Source organism: Callorhinchus milii, unplaced genomic scaffold (assembly GCF_018977255.1).
Source record: "Callorhinchus milii isolate IMCB2004 unplaced genomic scaffold, IMCB_Cmil_1.0 Scaffold2, whole genome shotgun sequence".
NCBI classification, from domain to species: Eukaryota; Metazoa; Chordata; class Chondrichthyes; order Chimaeriformes; family Callorhinchidae; genus Callorhinchus; species Callorhinchus milii.
In genome coordinates this window covers 15,093,418-15,113,680 of record NW_024704743.1, presented here as the reverse complement: position 1 = coordinate 15,113,680, position 20,263 = coordinate 15,093,418, and the positions used below count along the sequence as shown (strand labels likewise).

At 45.2% G+C, this 20,263-nt stretch overlaps 1 protein-coding gene across 13 annotated transcripts in view; it reads right to left on the bottom strand.

The window, feature by feature from the left end:
* Window positions 1-11,054, bottom strand: part of clasp2 (cytoplasmic linker associated protein 2) — a 173,301-nt gene extending 162,247 nt beyond the window's left edge. For all 13 annotated transcript variants that reach the window (XM_042332202.1, XM_042332203.1, XM_042332204.1 and 10 more), the window contains exon 1: window positions 10,411-11,054. In XM_042332202.1, coding sequence (XP_042188136.1) covers window positions 10,411-10,611 — 201 coding nt within the window. In that variant the 5' untranslated portion in view covers window positions 10,612-11,054. The remainder of the gene's footprint in view (window positions 1-10,410) is intronic.
* Window positions 11,055-20,263: the final 9,209 nt, after the last annotated feature.

Genomic DNA, 20,263 nt, shown 5'->3' with positions numbered 1-20,263 from the left:
AGGCGCCATACAATTGTAATTTATTGTTGTTGCTTTCAATTGCTTATCACCTTTTTAATCCAACTAGCTATTTTACCATTATCTCAGGAAGTGGAGCCAGTGACAAGACGATATAGATATACTGAAGAAGGAAAGGAGGGCTAAGGAGAAGTATTTTCACACAGAGCTGTTGGGATGCGGAAGGGTTATGGGGATAGGACAGGGCAGCAGGCTTGAATAGACAGCTTGCTCTGAGAGACAATGCAGACTTGAGGCACTGAATAGTCTCCTCCAGTGCTGTAAAGTTCTATGATTCTTTAAAAGTCTGGTGTGTATAACTTTATCAGACTCTACAAGTCCATGTAAATGATAGCCATCCAATACGCCAGTTTCAATGGAGATATGAAAATGTTCTCTTACAAATACTGTAGAGATAATTATCATGTATTTGTGATTTGATACAACAACAACAAGAAAATTACATTTATATAGCGCCTTTCACGTCGGGAGGACATCCCAAGGCTCTGGACAGACAGAGTTTCGGACCTGAACTGAGGTTCGGGATGAGGGAGGGGGAAGGGCAGGGGAGGAAGCAGGGAGATTGAAAGCACGGTCGAAGAGGAGGGTCTTGAGGTGGGTCTTGAAGGTGGCGAGGGAGGGAGCGAGACGGAGAGACTGCGGGATGGAGTTCCAGAGGGTGGGGCAGAGTGGAGAAAGGTCCGCCCGCCGATAGTGGAGCGAGCAAGGCGGGGGACGAGAAGCAGGCCAGAGCCCGCTGAGTCGAGGGAGTGAACAGGGTGGTAGGGGGTTAGGAGGTCGGAGAGATAGAGGGGAGCAAGACCATGGAGGGCTTTGAAGGTGAGGACCAGGATCTTGAACTGTATCCTCTGTGTGATGGGAAGCCAGTGGATTTGGGCAAAGATGGGGGTGATAGGGTCGTGGAGCCAGTGTGGGAAGGACATGGGCTGCAGAGTTCTGGATAATCTGCAGCATGTGGAGGGAGGATTTGGAGAGGCCGACAAGCAGTGAGTTTGCATAGTCGAGCCTCAATGTAATGAATGCATGTATGAGGGTCTCGGTGGCCTGCAGTGTGAGACAGTGGCGGAGCCGGGCGACGTTGCGGAGGTGGGGGAAGGCAGATCGGCTCATGGCGCAAATGTGGAATAGAAAGGATAGTTGAGGGTCAAACAAGACCCCAAGCCTCCGGACTGGCTTAACAAGGTGGAGTGTGCAACCATGGACAGTGATACTGTCAGCGCCTGAGGTGTGGAGACGCTGACAGAAGCCACAGGACAGCCTCGGTCTTGTTGACGTTCAACTAGAAAGTTAGCTCTCATCCAGGACTTGATGTCTGACAGACATTCTGTCAACACAGCAGTAGTTCTGGAGTCAAGGGTGGAGGCAGAGAGGTAGAGTTGGGCATAATCCGCATACATGTGGAAGTTGACCCCATGTCTGCGGATGATGTCACCATAGATGTTGAAGCGGAGGGGACCAAGAACAGAGCCCTGAGGAACGCCACACGAGACGGTCTGTGGGCTAGAAGAGAGATAAGCATCATTCCAAACACTAAAAGTATTTTCATGCCTAAGGCTTGTTGTGTCATGTAATTGTTTTCTTGCCACATTGTTTTCAGGCATCACTATCTTGAATCTCCAGTTATAAAAAGTAGCAAAATAAAAACAGTTGTTCTACTCCCAAATACCTGTTCCCACAAGAGGAACATGGCTTTGGTATGCCTATTTAGTCACAAGCCTCAACAAAAACAAGTGTTTGCCTGCTTGCTGGCAAAGCAAAACGTTCAAAAGTTTATTAAAAATTCAACAGCTACAAAAAGGGTAGTTGTAAGAACTTTGTTTTCTCAATGCTTAAATATTTGTATGTTAAAATTCTTTATTCCAATAAGAGGGGCACAACGGATCATTAAAGTCAATAAGTCACGACAAGAAAGCTGATGCTTGTTGCATATTGAATAATCGTTCATCTCCACTGCTGCCAATTCAGCTCTCCAGCATTGAGATACTGAGGAAGACATTCAACTTGGTGCTAGCAATGGTAACTAATTAAATTGGACTTATAATTGATCTTGTTTTGTGAATTGCTTCAAGATTGTTTTTTATTGTGCTATATAAATGCAAGTTATATTATTCGTCATGGTTCAACAACAACACTTTAAAAAAGTATCCAAAAAAACATAATTACAATTCTAACCATTAATTTTTATTGGATCCCTGATTGCAATCTCAATATAAACATAGGGCTTGGAACACTGCAAAACCAGTGTAGATCAAGTCACTATAAAACCAGCCAATTTCTTCCTCTCCTCCAAAGACAGGACCTGACGAGCAAATTTAAGCCCAAGTGTTTGGGTAAAGCACACCCTTCATATCAACCATCTTCCAAGTTACTTCCTGAACATTGACTGTAAGAATACAATTACATATATCAATTACTTTGATACTACAGTTCTTAGATATGCTAGAACCTCATCCGTACTTGTGCCCCTTATATGCTGCAGAGTAAGCCTGACATCCAGTCATGCTATTTAAACGTACGAGTAAGTAACTGACGCTTTCGATCATGCTGGAATGAGAACATTTCTCCAACAGAATTTTGTTTGCAAACTCAACAAGTTGAAAGCTTTCAATACTTAATAACAATAATAATAATAATAATAATCCTTGCATTTGATATAGCGCTTTTCACGTCGGGAGGACGTCCCAAAGCGCTTCACAGAATATACTGTAAAGTGAATTGACTGTATATTTGAGGGCGAACGCGGCAGCCAATTGCGCACAGCAATGTCCCACAAACAGTCGTGGATTGAAAATGACCAATTTATTATTGTTTTTGTTTTTTGGAGGGATTATTATTAGGCTCTGTGTGGAGTAACGAAACTTGCCCAAGGTTTCGCCCTGACCTGCCTGGAATTGAACTCAGGTCTCTCACTTGCAAAGCGAGTGCTCTAACCACTGAGCTACAGGACTCCACGGCTCTACTTAACATGGCACAGCAACCATTAGGCACTTCCAATTCTGAAGCATGTAAATGATTTAAAAGCTTCTGCTGGAATCTTATATTGGTTTAAAGTACCCATCATTCTGAGTTTGAGTTATGCCTACTCTTGCACAAAGAACACTCAAATCGAGGAACTGATACTTTTATACAGAAAGTTTGGTTAAGCCTTTAACCAATTGGCCCAATACATAAATAACTCAAGAAGGCCTCTTGCTGTGGCTGGAAAACAAATGACATTGCTTTTTCTTCCAGCTTCCTCTGATGTTATTTCAGTTCAGCTAAAGGTTCTACCAGGCTTCCATCACCGATACAATGGCATTACACATTCCACTGTTGATATCCGCCTTTTAACCTCCAAGCAAACAGTGAAGGCAGCAATAACAAAACTGGTTCAACCGTATGTGACTCCAGCAATCTAAAGTTGTTCTGCTTGAGATGGGATGTCTCCAGTATTCTGGCTTCGAGTTCCACTGATCGCTGTTTGAAGTTCAACCTTCTCAGCTGAGAGGGGTAGGGTAAGAGAGAAAAATATGAGAAGAATATGTCCTCAAAAGAACTGAATACTCTCAAAACTTGTCTGGATGAAAGAAAGGTCCTAGCAGATTGGAAGTTACCACAGATTGTAAAATTACTTTGGAGCCTTATAGCAATGATGTCCTTCAGTTGAGATATTTGGCCTTGTGTACGGAGAATGGACATGGGGCAAGCAGGCCAGAGCCTGCTGAACGGAGGGAGCAAACAGGGTGGTGGGGGTTAGGAGGTCAGAGTGGTAGGGGGGAGCAAGACTGTGGAGGGCTTTGAAGGCGAGGACCAGGATCTTGAACTGTATCAAGTGCAGTTGGGCAAGGATGGGGGTGATAGAGTCGCGGAGCCTAGTGCGGGAGAGGACACAGGCTTCAGAGTTCTGGATGATCTGCAGCCTGTGGAGGGAGGAGTTGGGGAGGCCAACAAGCAGTGATTTCACATAGTCGAGCCTCGATGTAATGAAAGCACGTATGAGAGTTTCAGCGGCCTGCGGTGTGAGACAATGTCGGAGCCGGGCGATGATGCGGATGCGATGTGAGGTAGAAAAGATAGTTGAGGGTCAAACAAGACCTTAAGGTTCCGGACTGGCTTAGTGAGGTGGAGTGTGCAACCATGGATGGTGATACTGTCAGCGCCTGAGGTGTGGTGGTGCTGATGGGAACCAATCAGGAGAGCCTCAGTCTTGTTGACGTTCAACTGAAGAAAGTTACCTCTCATCCATGACTTGATGTCTGACAGACATTCTGTCAGGTCAGCAGTAGTCCTGTTGTCAAGGGTGGAAGCAGAGAGAGAGAGTTGGGTATCATCCGCATACATGTGGAAGTTGACCCCATGTCTGCAGATGATGTCACCAAGAGAGAGCATATAGCTGTTGACGAGGAGGGGACCAAGGACAGAGCCCTGAAGAACCCCGCAGGAGATGGCGTTGATAACTTCCTAGAGGTAGGTTTTATTAACTGACATGTCATCAGATTTAACTTGAATGATGGTGCCCTTATTGTATGCATTCGTTAACATTTTAAATTGTACCGCTTTCAAACAGCTGGATGCCCTCCTTTGCTTTGATTGGTGGTTTGATGGAGCAGGAAAAAGGAAGGACATCAGAGGAAAAAGTAGAAGTTATACATCTGACACTTTGTAACTTAGGACAATTCAGACATTCGGCCAGTACAGGCCATTCTACCAAACAGCCAGCACAGTTTTGTAAAATGATTAGTACAGTAGGCACTATGTAATAGAACACAATGTTCATCCAAACCGTTAAATAACCATCCGTGAGTACGTAAAATGTATCCCGTCCATTTTGAAGGGAAAATACTTTGTAGTCTTTTGTACAAGCTGGAAGAAACACTTTCATTTACTAAAACTGTATTTCTTAGAAGTAAAGTTCTGTTCCATGTAAAGTTGGAAGTTAAGTATTTTGCTGTTTATCTAGTTCAGGACTAAATTGTTTTGCGTAGTATTTTGTCTATTGTTTTGGTTTTAACTTTCTTATGATCATTCTTTATGTAGTATATAAAAATAATGCTCATTTTAGCCTGAGACCTACTGGTCCATGATCTGATGTATATTTTTGAAAGTTCTCAGCACAAAATTCAGTATCAAATTATAGTAATGAAAGTTCATCCAGATGACTAAGTTTCTGTAAGCAGAAGAAATCTGCAGCATGGGCGGAACACAAATTCCTGATTCTACTTATACCCTGTTGTATCTCAGGGTTTAAGAACCTGAAAATTTGCAATACCTAGTATACCTACAACAACAACAACAACAAGATTCCATTTATAAAGCGCCTTTCACGTCAGGAGGACGTCCCAAGGCGCTGCACAGTTGGGTCATGACCCGAGCAGGGGGGAAATGGTCAGGGTGAGGGGAGGGAAGGGAGGGAGCGAGGAGGGGGGAAATGGTTAGGGTGAGGGAAGGGAGGGAGCAAGGAGGGGGAAGAGAGTCGAGAGGGGAGCTGAAGGCACGGTCAAAGAGAAAGGTTTTGAGACCGGCCTTGAAGGAGGAAAGGGAGGAAGCAAGACGAAGGCACTGGGGATGGAGTTCCAGAGCTTGGGGGCTGAGAGGCTGAAGGCCGACCACCGATGGTAGGGCGTTGGGCGGGGGACGTGGAGCAGACCAGAGCCAGAGGAACGGAGGGTACGGGCAGGTAGGTAGGGGGATAGTAGGTTGGAGAGGTAGGAGGGAGCAAGGCCGTGAATGGCCTTGTAGGTGAGGATGAGGATCTTGAAGCTACAGAGCAATTATGGAATTCCCAGAAACCTGCGACATGACTGGCTGTATATGTTAGTCACAATTGTTTTGTCATTTAAATATTTGAAACCAGTTAATCATTCCACCTTAATTCACTACAATAATAATCCTTGCATTTTATAATATCACCTTATCACATCATTGAGACGTCTCAAACTGCTTCACAGAATATATTGCAAAGTGAATTGATTGTGTATTTTGTGAGTGAAATGCAGCAGCCAACTGCGCACAGCAATGTCCAACAAACAGTTGTGAATTAAATGCCCAATTTTTTAAAAAATTCATGTTTTGACCACATTAATCTCAGAAGGAAAGAATTAAAGCTCAATTCTGCTACTATGCAAGAACTACTTTCAGGCAATATCGATATTACTCATCCAAAGAGCAGTGTGCAAATCTGGTTCCAATGCATTCTTGCAATGTAATTTTAATATTGAACTGCTGAGCTTTAAGACACTAAAAGAAACACAACTCTGTTTCATCCAAAGTATATGCAGCTTTAATTCAATGACCACAAATTTTACCATGTTTTCCTTCAGAGAACCCTTCCGCACATTGTTTCCACCTAAGTCAGAAGGCCAACTGTGTTGCACCAGTTTCCAGATAAAACCCAATTCATAATCACCAAATATCCTATTTCACTTCTCGTCACATACAATTAATACAATTAACAGATTAATATTTTCCCAAAAGATTGCTTCTTTTCCCTCTAAAATTTTGCTATTTGGAACTATGCAATTATGCAATTGCATCCTCTCTTTCAGGACTCTCTCTCTTGAGGTCATTGCTTTGTTAGGGGATGACATCATGTACTCCGGTTCTAATTTGAACTTCATGCACTAATTGAATGAAAGGACATTTGATACTCAATGCAGCACCTTGAGTATGAATTCAGTGCTGTTTTTATGACACCATGACTGAAATGTACAGCTTAATGCTTTTCCTTCCCTTCCATCACAAACTACTTAAAACAGGAACATATATACAATGTAATACTGCATGTGCAGAATTCCTTGTCCAATGATCTTCAAGCTCTCCCCCCCTCCCCACACCACCAATCAAAGCAAGATTGCAATGTTTAATATCCACCTGAACAGAGTGTCACACCAGTTCAAAGCTGAGAAGTGGGGCTTGAACCCACAACCTTCAGAATCAGAGGCAAGAGTGTTACCAACTAGGCCAGACTAACACACAATGTGGTATGCAATAAATTGATTACTTTGGACAAATGTCCATTAGTAAATATGGAAACCTCAATTCTAAAGTGCATTTGACTATAGACTAATTCCATATTAAAAATTAAACAGACTACAAATGGACAAAATCAAATCTGAAACCATCACTGCTGCACAGAGTTTTTTCACCTTCGATTTAATGTGCACTTAACTTTAAACAGCCATTACAACTCTGATGTGCAAGCATCATCAGCACGTAGGCCTCAGCCTGGCTCACTCATGCCATTGAGCGTACATCATGACTTTGAATCTACAGTCCAGGCTGACAATCCAGGGCGGTGCTGAGTTAGTACTGCATTGTCAGAGATACTGTGCTTCATACGAGACATTAAACCAAAGTCTTGTTGCCAGTTCAGGTGGATGTTAAATATCCCACATCACTGTTCAAAAAGAGAAGGAATTTCTCACAGTGCCCTGGCCAACCACCCCCCAGATGAAATTACTCATTCACTTCTTGGCCATTTGTGGGTCACTGTTGTGTACAAATTGGCTGTCGCTTTCACCTGCAGTGCAGTCACTAAACTACAATAAATCTTGTGAAGCGCTTTGACATGTTGAAGTGATAACAACAACAACTTGCATTTATATAGTGGCCTTCACTCGGGTAGCATCCCGGAGCACTTGTCAGTGGTAGAGTCTGACCCGAGCCAGGGGGAGAGGGGAGGTGACTGTAAGCAAGATCAAAAAGCAAGGTCTTTAGGTGGGATTTGAAAGTGGGGAGAGGGCAAGGCAGAGGGATTGAGGGAGTTCCAGAGCTTCGGGGCGTAATGGCTGAAAGCAGTCATCGATGGAGGGGGCGAGGGACGAACAGGAGACCAGAGCCATCTGAGCGGAGGCAGGAGGTGGTGGAGTGGGGGGTAAGCATGCAAAGATTATTATAAAGGACACATTTATGAAGATGGCAATGAAGACTTTTGAATTCCACGCACAAGTATAACAGTTATCCAGCACCCTTCACGCAGGTAGCATCTGAGGGCTCAACAGTATTATGAAGCTAAACAACGGAGAGGTTCAAGTAAAAACTCAACCACCCAAGTTTTGTCTTCTTTAGGTGTCTCTCACTACAATCCATTAAAGCTATGCATCCTTGTGAGAAAGCACTGCTTCCATTTCACCCAACTGCAAGGCAGATGGGACAAATGCCACATCAAACACTAAATATTGAACAATATTCAACACTAATCAACAAATATTGAACTTAACATAGCAAAGGACAAATAATCAGCATTTCGACCTTTATAGCAAAAGTACATATTCATTGTCATTCAGACAATAATGTTGATAAAGCTTATGAAAAACTTTTGATTAAAAAGTTGATGAATTGTTCAACTTTAGCAAGTCTTTCAGTGCAATTTCAACTTGGTACAAGATCATATCTGCCCATTGCACAGATGATTGTCATTTCTGTAACATTTGAATTACACACTTAGAAACATGTAGCCATTTGTATCTTTCTTGTCGACTGCAAGTTGTGAGACATAATTTTGGTGGGAGAAAATTGGTTCAAGGACCCGTGATCAAGGAAAACTCCCTTGGACTTTTTTTTGTTTCATTTTTGTAAGATAAGAAAGACATCTGATGAATACGTTTTGTAAAAAAAATCATTTGGTGGAAAAATCAATTTAACCATATTAAGGAACGAGCTGCAACTACATGAAAACATTCTATTTCTTAAAATAATGGCATACGAAGAAAAGAAATCACCATTCGGGGCCTGGAGATGGGGAATCATGTTGTAATAATAATCCTCGCACCTGATAAAGCGACTTATCACACAATATCAAAAGTCTTCGAGACGTCTCAAAGCGCTTCACAGAATATATAATTGTGGACGAAACGTAGTTGTAACTAGTTTAGCTGTTGGATTTGTTCTCCCCACCCGCATCATTTTCTGTGGACACACCCAGGCTGTTATGAGACGATTTATCCGACCCCACCTTCCACTAACCAGGTTGCCAAAATAGTCTTACGCAGCTCTCCAGAGAGAGTTAATGAACCTGGCAGTACAGTGTAGTGTTTGATGAAGGAACCAAACGAAGATCTATTTCAAATTCACATAATGCAGCATTTTAAACATCGCTGTTAAAAGCAGACAGAAATCTGGACTGTGTCGGGGGTTAGAGGTGATACGGCAGCAGTGATAACAAGCACCAGAAAAAAACGCTCCATCATCCCAGACACAGTGGAAACCTTTTTTTTTAAAAAAAGAGAAAACGCCGCAGGAAGTACAGCGAAGAAACCCCCAGTTGTTACTCCCATGGACTTGCTCGCACCAAGCGTGGACAAGTATGCCCAACAGCCTTCAGGGATTTCCCAGATTTGTTGGCTGAATCTCGGGAATTTCATGTTGCGACCGCAATCGCAGCTGGTGACTGATTCACGTGTTGAAAATGAAAATATTTACAACGATGCACGTTGAGGGGGAGGGAGAAGGGGCTGATCCCACAGGTAAGCAGTGCCTACCCGCCAGCGACAGTATCAATCTGCAGGTAGGACTGCCGGGGATGGTGTGTGTGAGAGAGCCCTCCCACCCCATCACCAGCCCTTCCTCCCACACACACCCCATCACCAGCCCTCCCACACACACCCCATCACCAGCCCTCCCACACACACCCCATCACCAGCCCCCCCTCCCACACACACACCCCATCACCAGCCCTCCCACACACACACCCCATCACCAGCCCTCCCCACCCCACACACACACCCCATCACCAGCCCTCCCCCCCCCCACACACACACCCCATCACCAGCCCTCCCTCCCACACACACCCCATCACCAGCCCTCCCACACACACCCCATCACCAGCCCTCCCACACACACACCCCATCACCAGCCCTCCCACACACACACCCCATCACCAGCCCTCCCCCACCCCACACACACCCCATCACCAGCCCCCCCTCCCACACACACACCCCATCACCAGCCCTCCCCCCCCCCACACACACACCCCATCACCAGCCCTTCCTCCCACCCCCCACACACCCCCCTCACCAGCCCTCACCCCCACACACACCCCATCACCAGCCCTCCTCCACACACACCCCATCACCAGCCCTCCCACACACACACCCCATCACCAGCCCTTCCTCCCACACACACACCCATCACCAGCCCTCCCTCCCACACACACACCCCATCACCAGCCCCCCCCCACACACACCCCATCACCAGCCCCCCTCCCACACACACCCCATCACCAGCCCCCCCCCCCACACACACCCCCATCACCAGCCCTCCCTCCCACACACACCCCATCACCAGCCCTCCCTCCCACACACACCCCATCACCAGCCCTCCCTCCCACACACACCCCATCACCAGCCCCCCTGCCTGCAGAAAGCCGGACGGTAGATAGCATCGGGCTGGCCCCGGCTCTCAGGGTCACTTTACCTTGAAGTTGCTGGAGTTGACCCAGCAGGCCACCTCGTCCACGATGCCCTCCAGAGCCCGCTTCTGGTCGTGCTCCACGTCGCTGGACCTGTCCGGGTCGCTCAGGTAATCGATCAGCTCCTGGCCGACCTGCAGCCGCCGACTAACGTCCTTCTGCGCCACCTGCTCCAAGAAGTACTCCAGACTGTGCTCGGGCTCCATGTCCCCCGTCCCCCCCCCCCCCCCGGGGCTCGGCGAGACGACTCTCCTCAAAGTTTACCAGCACCTCCCGGGAGGCCGGGGAGGGGCAGTGACAGTCACCGCGGGGGTTCCCCCTCCTAACCCTTCCCGGCTACGGCTCCAAACGTCGCCCCCGCCGGACTGGGCTCCAGGCCTCTGGCTCTCTCCCCTCTTCCTCTTCACACTCCTTCCAGACTCTTCCAGACTGGCGCCGAGTCCCGGTGACACAGACACACGCACAAACCGCCGTCGCCGCCACAGTAAGTTCCGGCAAACTCCTTCCCTTTACTGACTGACTGTGTGTATGTGTCGCTGTGGTAATTCGCCGTCCAAAACAAAAGGAGAGGAACGTGTGTGTGTGTGTGAGAGAAAGAGAGGAGGAGAAATCCCCGCCGTTACCACTCGCTCTCAGTCCCGGCTCCGCTACCCACGAGCGAGCGGCGCTCACTGCGCGTTGACGCAGCGACAGACTGGGTCGAGGCCACCGACCGACCTACGTACGCACGCACGCACGGCACGCACGCCGCTCGCTCTCGAGCACGCACACACACACAGGCGGCTTCTGCAAAACAAAGTGCGGTCCTGGTCTGACGTCCTACCACAGCAATGTTTGGCTACATTGGGCGGGTTCACGCCCCCAATTGGGCGGGTTTTTGTTGCATTGTGCGCGAAATAACGGTTTTCATTTAAATCTGCCAAAGTTTTCTTTCCCCTTCAAGAACTTTCCCTTTCACTGTTTCATAAAGCACTAACCTAACTTGACCAGTCTGCTATCCCACAGGTGGCGATACATAACATTGTGCTACTTTGGGGTCTCGTGTTTGGTGCGACTTTAAGGCTACAATTTTCTGGCAAACCCGGTCCTTAGACTGGGGCGCAGAGGTGCCCGTCGCACTGCCCGCTGATACGCCGCAGAGTAACTCATTTCCACGGAGTTCCTTCGCGAACTATTCGAAGTGTTCAAACTTTGAGGATTGGGAAATAGAAGTCGCCGACCCGCGCGTTAGTCGAAACGTTTCCTATTTCGGACGCTCGACGGGCATTCTTTCGAGGCGACTAAAAGGGTGAGGGCTTCACGCTGACCAAGTGAAATGCTTGCGCATGCGCCCACCTTGGTGGCGTCTGCTGTAACCATGGAGACGGTGTGCACAGGCAGTGCAGACGGACTGTTCTCAGCTGCTCTCCTCTTCTCTCAGAGCGCTAACAAGGTTGTGCACGGGATTTAGAGATGAGTTTCTTTATAAGGAGAGGCTCACGGAGTTACATTTATTTGGGTTTCTTTTCTTAATGAAAGGAATTTGAGGGGGACACGCCTCCGAATATAGCAGTGCAGGTAGCCCAGGCTTTACATTCCAGAGGGACAGAACATAAGAAAGGAATTAATGTTAATTTTATACAAAACCACTGGTTTCAGTATTTCAAAAGTGCCAAGTACTCCAGTTTGGCTCATCAGCCGTACTTGGAGGGGCCCACCGGCCACTGAGGAGGATTCCTCCCATACAGCTCCTGTGAATCCTGCCTGCCAAACCCCTAATGAGTAGGGTAGTCGCAGTGGGAAGCTTGCTAGACAGCACTTTCAATGGGAAACTATGTGGTTTTAGCAGATTAAACGCTAGCAATACCTAATGTACGCTCTGGTTCCCCAAACCTTGGGTCATCCAAAACTCCGCAGTTTGTGTAGTCTTGCGCACCAGGCTCCGTGACCCCATCACTCCCTCCTCGCCCGACTCCACTGGCTCCCCATCCCTCAGAGGATCGAATTCAAGATCCTTGTCCTCACTTTCAAGGCCATTCATGGCCTTGCCCCCTCCTACCTCTCTCACCTGCTGACTCCCTACCAACCTGCCCACTCCCTCCATTCAGCAGGCTCTGGTCTGCTCCATGTCTCCCGCCCAACCCGTCCTACTATCGGTGGCCGAGCTTTCAGCCTCTCTGCCCCCACACTCTCACTGTCCCTTCGCCTCGCTTCCTCCCTTGCCTCCTTCAAGGCCGGTCTCAAGACCCTCCTCTTTGATCGTGCCTTCGGTCACCCTCCCCTTCTCTGCCTTCCCTCACCTCTATCCCACACCTCCCCCATGCTTGGGTTCTGATCCCTGACTGTCCAGCGCCTTGGGACATCCTCCCAACATGAAAGATGCTCTATAAATGTAATTTTGTTGTTTTGTTTTGTCAGCCTGTGCCAAATATCCTCTGAAATTAAGTCAACAGGGAGAGAGTGTGCTTCCATTCCTGACATGAAATTTTCTTGGAAATTCCATGGAACTCTTAGACTGGTTGGATATTCTTAAGTATGGGGATGGTTTCCATGTATGTCAGCCATCTGAAATGTTTTCTGACCTGCATTTAATTTGCTCCCAGGTTTTTATCCTAGTATGTGTATTGGATAGTATATTCCTACACAGAGAAGGACCACAATACCATCTAGATATAGCATCTTACAGGAGTTAAATACTTTATTAATTTATATAATGTTTGTGACTGTGCACTAACTAGAGGTCCTTAACATATTACCAGCAATAATTTAAGCTATACAACAAGAGGACTGACTATTGTACAAGGAAACTAATAAATCTCCTGAAATCTAATCAGATTTTATCAGTGCCAAATGTCCGCCACTTTACAAAGTACAGACTACTTTGTAGTCAAACCTGTCCAAATGTTAATGAGAACTTATGTTCCATCACACATTATTAAACACGTTTTCATTAGAGCTTGTATTTATTCACAGTTATTTTAGTCTGGTGTGAAAAACATTGTCAGGTCTGGTGTTAATAATGAACCATAGAAGATCATTCATCATTTCATTCTTTTGCAGATGTGTCCATTCCAAGCCCAATTGAAGCACAAATTATATAGAATGGTAGTATGTCTTAATGTCCTGGGTCAGTGACTGCATTCATATAGTCAACAAGGCTATCATTGTGAAGAATTATATGAATACTGCAACGAGAACCAGTTTGAATATTTCTTAATGCTAAATAACTCTGTCTCAGTTCTGAATTTCATAGAAAGCATAGAAAAGTATGGCTTAGCGGAAATCAGTTGTCTTATTGAGGCTAAATTGGTGCTAGCTCATCTACTAGAGCCAACTACTTCAATTCTAATTCCTTTTATATTATTTCTCTTGAAAAGTTTGTCTGATTTCCTTCAAAAGCTGCTGTCATTGTAGCCTCAAACAGCAACAACAGCAGGGACATAAGAGGGAGGTAACAAAACACAGTCAATGAGACAGTTTGTTGGAATGTTTTTGAAGAGGGATGAGGTGTATGAGACGGTTGGATTTTGGAAGTGATTTTCTTATGGTAATATTGTATTGTAATAACTCCACATTGTAATAACTCTTAGTTTCTACTAATTTCCTCAATAATTTAATATTCCAGTGACAATTCTAATTTTACGCCCATTTATACATTTAATAAATTGCAGAATTATCTTTTACTCTCATCCTCTCAAAATCTTTTAAAATGAGATATTTTCTTACCCTTTTCTGTTGTAATGGAAACTCAATTTCTCGAGTGTATATTAATCCTTTGTCCTTTAGGCAAGAAGTGACTGAAATGGAACGACTGTGTCTTTGAAGGCAAACGTAACAGCACAGTTGCATACAATAATGTCCCACAAACAGCATGAAACAAGTGACAAATTTTATTTGAGAGATTGTTGGCCAGGACAGTAGTGCCATAGGATCTTTAATGGCTACCTGAACAAGCAGACGGCACCTCAGTTTAATCCGAAGGACGGCTCCTACGATAGTGCAACAAAACCCCAGCGGCAGTTTAGACTGTGAATTGAAGTCCCAAAGTGGGATTTGAACCCACAACCTTCTGACTCAGGCGAGAGGTAAGTTCAACTATACAAGTGTAATTTGTTGTTGAGAGTGCTACCACTGAGCCAAGCTGACAAGGTGTTCCTCTCATAGAATAATTTTTTAATATTTAATTTCCTTAGCACAAAAATGTGATATATCTGAAAATATAAAACACTCAGAATATGACATGCTTTTCAATATGCACATTGATATATATTGATAATATCCTTGATATAATAATAATAATTGCATTTGATATAGCACCTTATCACGTCTTGGAGACATCTCAAAGTGCTTCACAGAATATATTGTAAAGTGAATTGACAGTATATTTTGAGGGCAAAATGCGGCAGCCAATTGCGCACAGCGGTGTCCCACAAACAGTCATGGATTAAATGACCAAATTATTATAATTTTTTGAATTATTACCCCCCGGAAAACCGATCCGCCAATCAACCTAGTAACCGGGTTCCTACTTACTGCTAAGTAAACAGAGGCATGTGGAGTAAGGAAATTTGCCTAAGGTCTTGCCTTGCCTGGGAATCTAACCCAGGTCTCTTGCTTACAAACCGAGTGCACTAACCAATAAACGATAGGACTCCACCTTATACAGCCTAGCACGTTGTTGAAATGTCTTGGGACATCCTCCTGAGGTGAAAGGTGCATACAAATGTAATTTGTTGTCGGTGTTAAAGTGCTTTACAGGATTTACTGTAAAGTACAGTGACCAAAACGGCAGCCAAATTGAGAGTAGCAATGTCCCACAAATAGATATGAAATAAGTAACAAATTTATGTGAAGGTTTGTTGGCAAAGACACTAGGACAAACTCCCTTCTGTTTTTGAATAGTGTCAAAGGATCTTTAATGACTACCTGAATAGGCAGATTGGGCATTTGTCTGTTCAATAAAATACAGATATTTTACATGATCTATGCATATTGAGTATGCATTTTATTGCACTGTTCATGTGATTGTTATTGTAAGATGAGTGCAGAATTTGTTAAAACGTGTAATGTTGTTGAAATAAAAACTAACAGCATTTTGTCAAGAATCCTGGATGTTAACGTAATAGACGCACGTTATCTTTAAATTTGGTAGGTTTAGAAGAATAAATTGTGTAGTCATTCTATTTTGCAGGCAAACCATTAATTATTACGCATGAATAATTACGCATTTGCATGCTGTGAAGCTCTTTGAAATATGCAAGTGTATTTTGTTGTTGTCTTCACAACAGGAAAGGCACATCTATATCAAATGTAAGGATTATTATTATGACAAAAAGTAATGGCCCCATCTTTGATTCCCAGCACAATGAATTTTGATCTCAGCTATACCATTAAGGGGAATTACTGAGAGTGCATGAGCTGCCCCTCAGAGAAAGAGAAAGTAACAAGGGAATAGTTCTGTAACATATTGGTTAGAGCACTTGCTCCCAAGCAAGAGGTCCCATGTTGGATTCCTGGGCAAGGAGAAACTTTAGGCATGTTTCCTTACTCCACACACCTTTGTTTACCTAGCAGTAAGTAGGAACCTAGTTGTTAGTCGATTGGTGGATCGCTTACCGAGGGTAATAATCTTTTCCCCCAAAAAAATAATTGGTCACTCAACCTACGACTGTGGGACTTGTGGGACGCTGCTGTGCGCAATTGGCTGCAACATTTCACCAACAAAATATACAGTCAATTGACTTCACAGTATATTCTGTGAAGCGCTTTGGGATGTCTAAAAGAAATGATGATGCGCTATATCAAATGCAAGAATTATTATTATTATTTAAGATTTTCACTTCTAATCCCACCAAAATATACAGTCAATTCACTTTACAGTATTTTCTGTGAAACAGTTTAAGACGTTGCAAAGACATGGTGGGGTGCTAGATCAAATGCAAGGATTATTATTCTGTGGAGCTCTTTGAGACGTCTCAACGACATGATAAGTCGCTTGACATCCTCCTGATGTGAAAGGCACTATACAAATGTAATTTTGTTGATTTTATATCAAATGCAAGGATTATTATTATTATAGTTCACCTCAGTTTTTTTTCATGTACTTGGCTTAGGAAGAATATTAACAGATGCCAGCCTCTCAGCTGGGAATGTGACATGGTGCTGAGAGAATTCAAAAAGGTGGAAAAAATAACAGAAACTGGGTGAAAAATATTCAAATCAAATATAAATAAAAGAAAAGAAAATTACTAAATTGATAATGAAAAACGGACCTTCAGAATGTTTGTATATGGGAAAGATAAAAAAGAAAAATCATTCTTTCTCAATGATTATGAGTCATTATCTCATTGTTTTCATTTTCTTGTTATTTTCTTCACCATCTTGTGTGCTGGACATACTGTAATTAATTATGTGAAGCAGAGCTGTCTCTATAATAAACTACTTGTGTGTGACGTAAAGACTCGTGATAGAATAAAATGTTTTGAAAAGCTAATATCTGTAATCACTAATTGTGTAGTTCTCAAGAGTACAACCAAGTGTTTCAATGCAAGCAGTTAATATTATGATGCATATTTATTATTATACCACTTACTATCATCAACTGTTTATTACAAGGAATTGGTCCTTTTTGTACCTATGTCTCTGTCTTTGGTCCCCTCCTCTTCAATATCTATATGCTCTCTCTTGGTGACATTATCTGCAGACTTGGGGTCAACTTCCACATGTATGCGGATGACACCCAACTCTCTCTCTCTCTGCCTCCACCCTTGACTCCAGGACCACTGCTGTCCTGACAGAATGTCTGTCAGACATCAAGTCCTGGATGAGAGGTAACTTTCTTCAGTTGAACGTCAACAAGACCGAGGCCATACTGATTGGCTCCCGTTAGCGCCACCACAACTCAGGCACTGACCGCATCACCGTCCATGGTTGCACATTCCACCTTGCTAAGCCAGTCCGGAACCTTGAGGTCTTGTTTGACCCTCGACTATCCTTTCTACCCCACATCTGCGTCATGACCCCCTCTGCCTTCCCCCACCGCTCAGCTGCCTCTACCCTACCACCTCCCCATCACATTCCACACCCCAGGCTCTACCCATCCCTCCCTCCACACCTTCAAACCTGTCTCGCCCTTCTCTCTCACCATTACTATAACAGTCCACTGGCACTGTTCCAACCCCTTCAAAAACATCTGTCATCATTCCTATCCTTAAAAAACCCTCCCTGGACCCATCCCTGCTCTCAAATTCCCCCATCTCCAACCTTCCTTTCCAAGGTGCTGGAATGAGTCGTTGCTTCCCATCTTTGCTCCTTCCTCTCCCGCCACTCCGTTCACAAGTCCTCCAATCACAAGTCCCTCCAAACAGCTTTGGTCAAAGTGAAAAATGGCATTTTGTCCATCTCCTTCCTCTGCCTCCTCGTCCTCCTTAATTTCTCTGCTGCCTTCAATACCGTGACCACTCAATCTTCCTCCAACACCTCTCCTCTCACTTCAACCTTCATGGTTCTGTCCATGAATGGTTCAGATCCTACCTCTCATGCCATATCCACTTCATCTCCACAAATGGTTTCTCCTCTAGCCCTCGCACCATCTTGTATGGCGTTCCTCAGGGCTCTGACCTTGGTCCCCCCCCCACTCTTCAATATCTTTGCAGACATGGGGTATGCGAATGACAGCCAACTCTATCTCTCTTCCTCCATCCTCGATTCCAGGACCACTGCTGTCCTGACAGAATGTCTGTCAGACATCAAGTCTTGGATGAGAGCTAACTTTCTACAGTTGAACGTCAACAAGACCGAGGCTCTCCTGATTGGCTCCCGTCAGCGACTCCAGTCCTCAGACACTGACAACATCACCATCCACAGATGCACACTCCACCTCACTGAGCCAGTCCAGAACTTTGGAATCTTGTTTGACTCTTAACTAATCTTTCTACCCCATATCCGTGACATGACTGGTTCTGCCTTTCCCCACCGCTACAACATCACCCGGCAGTGCTACTGTATCACACTGCAAGCCACCGAGACCCTCATGCAAACATTCATAACATCCAGGCTCGACTACGCAAACTCCCTGTTTGTTGGCCTCCCCAACTCCTCCCTCCATAGGCTGCAGATTATACCGAACTCTGCAGCCCATGTCCTTTCCCACACCAGGCTCCATGACCCTATCACCTCATCCTCACCCGACTGCACTGGCTTCCCATCCCACAGAGAATACAGTTCAAGATTCTGGACCTCACCTTGAAAACCCTCCATGGCCTTGCTCCCCTTACCTCTGTGACCTCCTAACCCTCTACAAACCTACCCGCTTCCTCCACTCAGCAGGCTGCAGCCTGCATCACATCCCCCTCCTTGCCCGCTCCACCATTGGCAGGCGGATCTTTAGGCATTCTGCCCCCACACTCTGGAACTACATCCTACAGTCCCTCCGCCTTGCCCTCTCCCTTGCCTCCTTCAAAACATCCTCTTCGACCGTGCCTTTGATCATCCTTCTTCACCCCATGCCCTCCACCCTCCCCAATCAAAGTCCTGCCAGTGAGGTATGCTGGCTGTGCTATCATGACATTTGTATTTATTGTAGGTGTGTGGATGTACAAAATTCTATTCCACGTTCAAACAATGATTCTTGCATGTAGCAACCTGAAAGTCAATGAAGGATTTGGGGTTTTCAATGATGTGCTTATGGCACAACATTATTTGTCAAAGTCACAAAATGGGATTCTTTTCATTGATTCAGAGATATGGCAGTGAAAGGAAGGAGGAGTGTTTGACAATTGGGACTCAACTTGACTCAGTTGGTAGCATTATTGTTTTTGGATCAGAAAGTTCTGGTTTGAGATTTAAGTTAGGAGTTAAGTCCATAGTCTAACAAACATTCTGAGGAAGTGCTGCATTGTTGCAAGTCCTGTCTTAAAAATGAGATGTTCGACCAAAATCCCATCTGCACATTCAGGTAGACGTTTCAAATTCTGTGTCAATATTTGAGATGATTAATTGGCCATTCACCTGATGGCTGTTTGTACTTGCTGTTGCAAATAGTTGTTGCAATTATTATTGAACAGGAAAATCTTCAGGCAGTACTTGAAAGAGGAGAGAGGGGGGGAAAGGTGGAAGGATTGAGGGAGAGTGTTCCAGCATTTTGGGGCATAGTGGCTGAAAGCACGGCCTCCGATGGTGGGGTAGAGGATGTGAGGCACAAACAGGAGGCTGGTGCCAGTCGAGTGGAGGCGCTGGGCGGTGGATTGGGGAGTGCGGAGGTCAGAGACGTAGGCAGGTGCCAGGAAATGAATGGATTTGAACACGAGAGTGAGAATCTTGAAGTCAATCCATTCGGTGATTGGGAGCCAGTGGAGCCTGGCGAGAACTGGTGAGATCTGGGCATGGAGTTTGGTCCAGGTAAGTATGCGGGCAGCAGAGTTTTGAATGAGTTAGACCTTGTGAATGGTGGAGCTGAGGATACCGGCGAGAAGTGCGTTGGAGTAATCCAAGTGGGAGGTGACAAACAAGAGTTTCGGCTGCATTTCAGGTAAGGTATTGTCAGAGGCGGGCAATGTGGCGGTCCTGGTCAGGGTCTGGATGTGGCGGAGGAAGGACAATTGGGGGTTGGATGCCTAGGTTGTGCACTGGTTCAGTGAGTCTGAGGGAGAGCCCAGGGAGGTTGAGGAATTTAGACCGCAGGAGTGAAGACGTTGTTGGGAGCCAAGGAGTATGGCTTCCGTCTTGTTCATATTCAGCTGCAGGGCAGGAAGTTTACACTCATCCAGGCCTTGATGTCTGTCAGACAAGCTGATAGAGCATTGGGGGACCTGGAGTTGGTACTAGAGGAGATTTGTGTGTCATCCGCATACATGTGGAAGTTTACCCCGTGTCTGCGGA